We start from the raw sequence: 8,563 nt of genomic DNA on the forward strand, positions 1-8,563 counted from the left end.
CCTAAACACCCAGAGCCAAAGAGTGTTAGGCATCACTGAAGTCTTTCTTTTTGTGCGATCTGAAGACTTGTTACCTTTGGGGCCTGGTTATCCTCCAGCCGGTTAGGCGTCGTGTTCTGAGCATCCAAGAGTCATTGTGGATCGCCGGTGAACGATGTCTGTGAAGGTTTGGAAGTCTACCTTGAAGACTTACCTGAGTGATTGGGAGAGGACTAGGTGTCCTTAGCTCAAGGGGAATAAGGTGAAGACACGGTCTTCTGAGTTGAAACTCAGCCTCCCTAACCAGACGTACAGTTGTCACAGCAACTGGAACTGGTCCAACAAATCCTTTGTCTTCACCAAGCAACTGGTTCTATCTCTTCCCTCTCTTTACTTAAAGTTGATCTTCGTGAAGTCGTTGCCCGCTTGCATTGTCTGTTTGACTTCACTGTGTGACTGTTTGTTCTGATTGGCTTCATACTATCTTCCATCCTGATCCATACTGCCTAGCTGCTAACAGTCTTCGTGCTTTCACTTCATTGTATACTTGACTATGGCTTGCCTAGTGTAGTCTACCTTCTGATGCATATTAATAGGTTCATTTATATCGTTTGTCTTCGAAACCTCCATGTTTTGAAGACTTTCATAAAAATCGCCTATTCACCCCCCCCCCCTCTAGTCAATAACTAGCACTTTCATCAACACAACTAGTAAGTAATATTTTTCTACTAATTTGATGCTATCTAATCAGCATGTAATTCAAATTTCAGAGATCAGTTCGCATAAACTTATGGTTTCTTCCAGCTGGAGGAATTTTCCTTAGGGAAATGAATTGGACGGGTTATTCTTGGGGATAGCATTCGCCTTCTAATCAGACGAGGTTAATTACCTTGGCCCTTGAACAATGGTGTAGGCGGTTCTTGGTTTCGCTCGCTCGATCTGATTGGAGCTTGGGAGCATATTCGCTCCACAAAAGGGGGGGGGATAAAAATGATCCTTTATTCCCCAAATTATTGCATATTTGCCATGTAGAGTGCCCATGGATATTTAGACCTAGATATATTTATTGCTTGTATTATGGACATGCGAGTTTCATATTCAGTCCGTAAAATAAGGGTGTAAAAGTGATCCTTCATTCCCCAAATTATTGCATATTTGACATGTAGTTGTTATACACTTGCACAATGTTGCTTGCAGGACATGTGTTGGATGGTTATTTTTTTATTCTGAAAGGAGATCTTGTATGTTGCTATGTTCTTTCAAATCGTGGATAACATTTTGATCTAAGTGAGCTGGTTCTTTCAATTGGTGCATAGCATGTTCAATTGAAGTTCAAGCAAACAGAGTATGAAGTATGAGATAGTTTAGATTCTCACTAAATATCATGGTGATTCATTCCAATTTTAGTATCTCATAATGTGATGCCCAATTACTTTTACCTAATATAATTCATATATGATTATTTTCTGTAATGTGTGAAACATTTTTCAGGGACCATCTTTCTAATGTTTTCTTACCATTCTTTTGACAACTGATTTCAGTACCACTTGTAATAATTTCTTAGATGATTTCCTGGACAATTACACTCCCATATTTTTGGAATTAATAACACCAATGAGTTAATATAACACTGATATTTTTGGTAGGTTTTCTGTCTATCTGTTACATAGCAAATGAGATCATTCACCAGCACACTCAAGCAGAAGCAGCAATAGAAGACACATATGTGCGATGTGCTCAAGAGAATGACGTCTCTACAATCTGGATGTTGCCCAGATAGCAGAGATCATAAAAACAGGAGAATCATGGGTAAGGTCTCCCTTTCATGTCAATCCTTCTTAGAAGGGATGCAACATGTTAGTAACTGTATAGATGGTTCAATTGATTGTGAAGTGTGTGTTCATGGAGGTGGAAGGGGGGCATTGTGAGCCGGATTTGTCACTACTGAGGTGGCGAACATGGACTGGGGTTGCCGAGTGCAAATGAAGCTAAAGACAACATATAATTATTTAGATCATTTCTCTCTGTATACACGGTTGAGTTAAATTGCGAGTGAAGTGGATTTCAATTATTTTAAGATTGTTGCAGGATATATTTTTTATACATACAAAATTTTATATGTATTATATTCGTAGGTGCGATTAAAAAAATATCTGCAAAATTTGATATGCATTGTATTAATGTGCACATGAAAAAAAGGCCCGTGGCAACGCATGGGCGATCTACTAGTATTACAGGAAGGAGGGAGTAGTATGTAGGGGTTGTGAGGATGGTCACTGGAGGCTCCAGGACGAACCTTGAACTCTGAAAAAATCAGCTTGGATTAACTACCGAACTTATCCTCTATAATACTAAGCTTCCTAGGTTTAAAGAGCCCACATTCAATTGAAGTCTCCAATTAAAATTGGATCATCGATTTTGACTGGATCAATAATTTCTCAAAGCTTTCCCATTTAATTTTTTTATACAATACACTATGTTTTCTAATTTTAAGGCCTCACAATTAATCAAAGTATTCAATTTAGAATTGTGACATATGATTTTGACCGGGTCAATAATTTCTAAAGCTCTTCCATTCAATTCTTTTAATACACTATGTTTCTCTAATTTTGAAGGTCTTCCGTTCAACGGAGGTATTTAATTTTGCATTTGGTTTACGATTTTGGCCAGGCCAATAATTTTCCAGATCAATTAGCAGCAATCAGCTTATAAAAACATATCAATCTCACACACCCTCCCACTATATAGAAAAAAATAAGCGTTACAATATGATATTGTAGCATCAATATAGTATATGCAACTGACACAGAATTTTTTTAAAAATAAATATAGACTAATTTGCGGATAACACAGAATCAGCGGATAACACAGAATCACACGACAAAAGGCCCACCAAATCAACCCATTATAAATAAAAATAATACACACTCTATTATCCCCCACGCGCCAAACTAAATATTTTATCAGTTTCAATAATATAAGGGGTATTAGTTTCTTTTTGGAAAGTGAAATTTGTTTAATTTTGACCAAGTTTAGTGTAAAAATATCGACATCCACAATATTAAACAAAGTATGAAAATTCATTTCAATACCAATATGATATTATGAATTTTGATATATTCCTACAAATTTGATCAGATTAAAAAGATTTGCCTTTTCAAAAAGTAATAACCTTATTTTTTTAAACAGAGAGGTTTTCTTTAAGAAACCCAACAACAACAACGGCGCAACAAAGCACGCCCAACCCTTCTAGTAGAAGTCTAAATTTAGACGGGGCCTTTCATATATAGAGTAACTAAGGAACTTATAGAAAGCTAAATTTGATGAGGGGCGTTTTGGCTCCCGAACGCTCCCGGATGAATAGTCAAAATTTTGAATTTTTTGTAGATGTCGTGTTAGTGTTGCAAGCATGCTTTGCAATTTATTGTGAAACGAAGCAGCAGGATGAAAAAAATTTGAGATGACATTTGGTCCTCCAATTTGATTTTTGCACAAACCGAACTGCTTAAACTTTTTTTGCGGGAAATTGTCGATCTATTCATCTACAATCATGGCAGTACAACGAACACTAGAAATAATAAAAATTACATCCGGATTCATAGACCACCTAACGTCAACTACAAGCACTGAAGCGAGCCGAAGGCGCGCTGCCATCATCGCCCCTCCCTCACCGGAGCCGGACACAATTTGTTGTAGTAGACAATTGAGAAGTCGTTCTGCTAAGGTCCCATAGGACCAACGCCCCAGAACAGCAACCGCCGCCGATGAAGAGGATTTTAGATCGGAAGGATCCAACTTGAAGACACATGAACAAAGACGAACAAAGACCGGATCCGAGCGGATCCACCAAAAACAACCACCGCCCAAATCTCGTGAGATCCGCCGGAGACACACCTCCACACGCCCTCCGACGATGCTAGACACATCATTGGGACGGGGACTAGGCGGAGAGAATCTAATTCCATCTTCAAGAAGTCACCACTGTCTCGTCTTCTTGAGCAGGACACAAATCCTAACAAAACTTGAGAAAGCACCTAAAAACGAAGCTCTCCCGCCGGCAAGGGCAGGATCCACCGCGCACCCATGGCCCTAAAGCCACAGGAGACGTGGGAGATTGCCGCGCCGCCGATGGAAGGCAGAAACCCTAGCCACCTTTTTTTTAAAGGAGGGACAAAGGGAGGAGAACCGAACTGCTTAACCTTTTTGTCTTAAAATTTGTATGTAGCATTTGGACGTGATAAATTGTTTTCTGCACAAACTGAACTACTTAACATTTTTGTCTTAAAATTTGCAGGTAGCATTTGGATGTGACAAAGATCACCTAAAAATTTTATATTAAATTTTTAACATCTGATTTAAATTTGCTGGTAGCATTTGGATGTAACAAAGATCACATAAAATTGTTGTATTCGCTTCTTTAACATTTGAAAAAAATATTTTTGGGACGGAAGCATGTGCTTCCGGGGGAGCCAAATTGAATTTCTGTAAATTTATAAGACATATTATCCCTCGTTGTGAGCAATTTGTCTCGATCGCCTGCACGAGCGCTCCGAGCGGGCCGGCCCAATACAAAGCTTTCAGATGCCCTTTTTTATTTTCTTTTTTATGTGTGTTTTCTCAACCGTTTTCTGTTTTTCTATATCCGTTTTTCATCTCTGTTTTTCATTTTGCTTACTCTTCTTCTCGTTTTGCTTTCTTCTTCTTTTTTTATCATTTTATTTCTAAATTCATTAATACTTCTTACAAATTTACAAATAATTTAAATTCATGAATATGTTCTAAGTTTATAATCTTTTTTTGATTATGGACATTTTTTGAATCCACTATCATGTATTGATTTCTGAATATATTTTTCAATATGTGAGTATTTTTTGAATTCATGAATATTTTTTGAATCCCGCATGATTATATTTTGAACTTGCTAATTTTTTTCTTCTGATTTCAGGGTTATTTTTTTGAATTTGCCGGGAGCATTTTTGGATACGTGAATATTTTTTGAATTCACGTATATTTTAAGATCCTCCAACATTTTTTGAATACGTAAATATTTTTGAGTTCGCCATTATCCTATTTCTAAGTCGCTAGTATTTTTGAACTCGTGAATATTTTTCAAAATTCACAAAATTTTGGAACCTGGTTTCTGTGAATTTATGAACATTTTTGGATTTAACGAACATTTTTTATTTATGATTTTTTTCTTTCAAATCTCCTTCCCATAGATTTGACCGCAGCGGCTTGGTCAATCGTCAATGCCCGAGTGATTAATGGTACGGACCCGTAAATTCGTTAACAACAGGTTTAGAGAAGACCTTACGTTGCATGGTTGTGCGCTGTACCGTGACTTGTGATGAATTAATCAGTGATATAATCTTAGAAAGAACGGCGATATTGCCTGGCTTGCAAAAAGATACTGCACCCAATCAGCGTGAAACACAATGCTCTAGAGATAGAGAGTGGCTTGCAGATGTCTACGGCTATTTTTTTTTCGAAACGGAGGCATAAGATTTGCTTCATCTATTAAATAAGAAGAGAATAGAGAGAGAATTACGACACACCCACGCATGACAATTACTCGCCCAGAAAAATATTCCCTATTTTCTTTGCGCCCACGGCCACCCAAAGCTTGGCCTCATCGACGATGGCGGTGAGTAGGATTGTCGGTGGCGCATTCTTGTGGCGGAACACCCGTGCATTTCTTTCATTTCAAATGGTCCACGAGACGAGCATGGTGAGGGAGGCCATAGCTTGCCGGTTAGGGTTGCGGTTGTCGGTTCTCTTGTCCCACCACTGGTAGACGGAATCGTTCATGAGCCACTCAGGTGTATCCATGTGCGCGAGACTTAGCTTCTCAATGAGAGACTTTCATAGCTAAATCGTGTAGCGGCACTTGAAGAAAAGGTGGGCTCCCGATTCTTGCTCCCTATTGCAAAGCTTGCAAAGGCCATAATTTGGCCAACCTCGTCGCTCCAAGCGATCGGCGGTCCAGACCCTACCTTGCAACGCCAACCAAGCAAAAAACTTAATCTTTGGAGGTGCCCATGCCTTTCAAACCATGCGATCCAAGGGGGGAGAGTCGTGCCTAGGAATTGAACCTTGTACGCGGTGGCCGTGTTCACATGCTTCCAAATGATGACGTCTTCGGTTTGCTCATGAAGGTGGACGTCATTAAGGAGCATCCAAAGAGTGAAGGACTCCCGAATGTGGGCGACAGAGACAACCGTGTCTATGCCGTGATTGATCTTGAAGATCCAAGCGTTCCCTGTGAGGGCCTCACGGACCTTTCAATTCTTTCTTCTCGAGGCCGCAAACAAGAGTGCGCAATATCCTTGGGTTTGCGACCAAGAAGCCACGGGGAGCCCAAAATGGTGTTTCGGCGCCATCCCTTACAGTGATAGTCGTAGAGGCATAGAAAAACTCAAGGTCTGTTGGAAATATGAGCAATTTACAAAATGATTTTATTAACAGAAATACTAGATAAAGCATGACTAATATAATAGAGATAAAACAAGTCATGCTTTCTGACAGAGAGAAGGTAAATAGCTTCTGCATATATGAACCGTAGCCTAGCATATCTACAGAAGACAGTAGAACTAGTTGCATATATGAGGTAGAACCTAACATATCTAGAGCAAGTACTAGTAGGAGAAACTGTGGCAGGACATCTAACAGAAAGAAGAATACGTACGGGACAGCAGCAGTAGCACTGGACTTGGGGTCGGTGTCCTCGCCAGCCATGTCGTCGAGGAGGTTGTCAACGTCGGGGAAGAAGTCGTCGTCGGGGAAGTAGTCGTCGGAGTCCGGGGCGTCCGTGACGAAGGAGTCAGTCGGTAGTCGCGCAGAGCGCTCCCCAAAAACCTTATCACCCTTCTCCCATACAGGACTCAAAGAGGTGCGATTTCAGAGGCCTACTGTCCCGACGTGCGGTGCACGCCGCAAGCCAGGATAAGGAAGATAGCAGCAGCTCAGAGATGGAACCGATGGCGAGAGGAAGGAGAAGTTCTGGTGCGTCTCTCTTGGAGGAGCGACCTCCCTTTTATAGGCGCAAGAGAAGGAGGCGAGAGGGCAGCGACGGAAGGGTTCATTCTCGCAACCCGCAGCGCGTCATGACGAGGCGTGGCGTGGCGTGGCGAGGCGGGCGACGGAGGAGGAGCGCGCGTGGATATCCCTCTTGTTCTCATACTCGTATAAGTGGGGAAAGAACCTCCCTTATAAGGAGGTCCAACTCCCACTAAACTAACAATGTGGGACTAAACTTTAGTAGTATCCCTTGCCTTGCAAAATGGGCTAAGTGGACCTCTAGAATTTATTAGGAATTTCTGAAATAATTATTGGACTGTCCAAAATAAACTAAATTCCAGCACTAACTGGGGCAAAAGGCGCAAATTTGATCCGAAAGCGAAACTATTTTATAAACTAAACTGTGTTTTAAAATATTTCATCCAGTTGTGTGCAATGTCTGATAGCAAGGCGATGCACTCTATTGTGCAACCGTCTAACATTTAGACGCCATACATGTATAATGTCTAGCTGTAAGGAGTTGCACTACACTGTGCAGCGCCTAGTTGTAAGGAGTTGCATAGTAGAGTGCAGCGCTTAGCTGTCGGGCTCTGCACAAAAAAATTAACGGTGTGAACTTTTTCCGAAAACAGTTTAGTCTTGAGGTCAAATTTGTTACTGGAGCCTATTTCATTACCCTCCACCCCCAATCGCCAATGGTCGAAAAAATCGATTCCAAGAGTCATGCCCATGACTCCATGAGTGTAGTTGGTGATCTGGATCATGAGGACCAACGTGTTGGTTGGTGGAGTGATGAGTTGACGAATGGCAACGGCAACGGGGCCAGCAGGGTACGTTCACAGGAGATCTCGGCGGTGGCAGGTCACGTTGCCGTGCACTCGAGTGCACACCGTAACGACCCGACATTCTCCACCGTCACGTGAAGTCCTGCCTAGATCACGGACGCAAAGAAACGAAAAGAAACAAGAAAAAGTCACGCACGGTCACTGCTAAAGCCACCTCCATTCGTACACACGGCCATATAAACCTCAGCCTTCCTTATGCCACCGCTCTCCTCCTTTCTCTCTCTCTCTACTCTTGTCTGATGGAGTGCAAGGCGGCGAGCGAGTCGTCCTCGTCGGCCCCCTCTTCTTCCATGGACAGCTGCGGCGCCGGCGGGCCGCGGGCGACGGTCTCCACGGCGTCGTCCTGCTACCGGCCGGCGATCGGCAGGGGCCTAAGCACGGACCTTCACCTCGGGCTCAGCCTGCGGTCATGCTCCTCCTCCTTCCACACGGCCGACGGCGTCTCCGCTTCCACTCCAAGGTCTCTCTACAGACTCGTAATTTTATCTAAAAATTTAAACTTCTTGTTCATCATTTGCATCGGTCGGTCTCTGGCTCCTCTCTGCACATCAACCGATGCATCGATCAACCCGTTTCTTAGGAGCACCCTGACGACGACGACGACGATGACGATGAGGCCAACGGCGCCGTCGTCTGATCCGGCGCACCAGAGAGGAGGAGGCGGCGGCGGCCATGGGCAGCGGTCGCTGTTTGTGAAGGGGTACATGGAGGGGGGCCCCACC

At 42.5% G+C, this 8,563-nt stretch overlaps 1 protein-coding gene and 1 long non-coding RNA gene across 2 annotated transcripts; both read left to right on the forward strand.

Annotated features, from left to right (window-relative positions):
• Positions 1-960: 960 nt before the first annotated feature.
• On the forward strand, positions 961-2,056 carry LOC125531753. Its single transcript, XR_007293497.1, has 2 exons — positions 961-1,788; positions 1,873-2,056. It is a non-coding gene; the product is annotated as an uncharacterized LOC125531753 (long non-coding RNA).
• A 5,898-nt stretch (positions 2,057-7,954) lies between these two features.
• LOC125531752 (auxin-responsive protein IAA8-like) lies at positions 7,955-8,553 on the forward strand (the record flags this gene model as incomplete). The annotated part of the gene is given in 2 exon segments (XM_048696035.1): positions 7,955-8,301; positions 8,422-8,553. Coding segments are annotated over 2 exon segments (353 nt in total), but the record flags the coding sequence as incomplete, so codon positions are not given.
• Between the last annotated feature and the right edge of the window lie 10 nt (positions 8,554-8,563).

This window comes from Triticum urartu, unplaced genomic scaffold (assembly GCF_003073215.2).
Source record: "Triticum urartu cultivar G1812 unplaced genomic scaffold, Tu2.1 TuUngrouped_contig_8011, whole genome shotgun sequence".
Classification (NCBI taxonomy): Eukaryota; Viridiplantae; Streptophyta; class Magnoliopsida; order Poales; family Poaceae; genus Triticum; species Triticum urartu.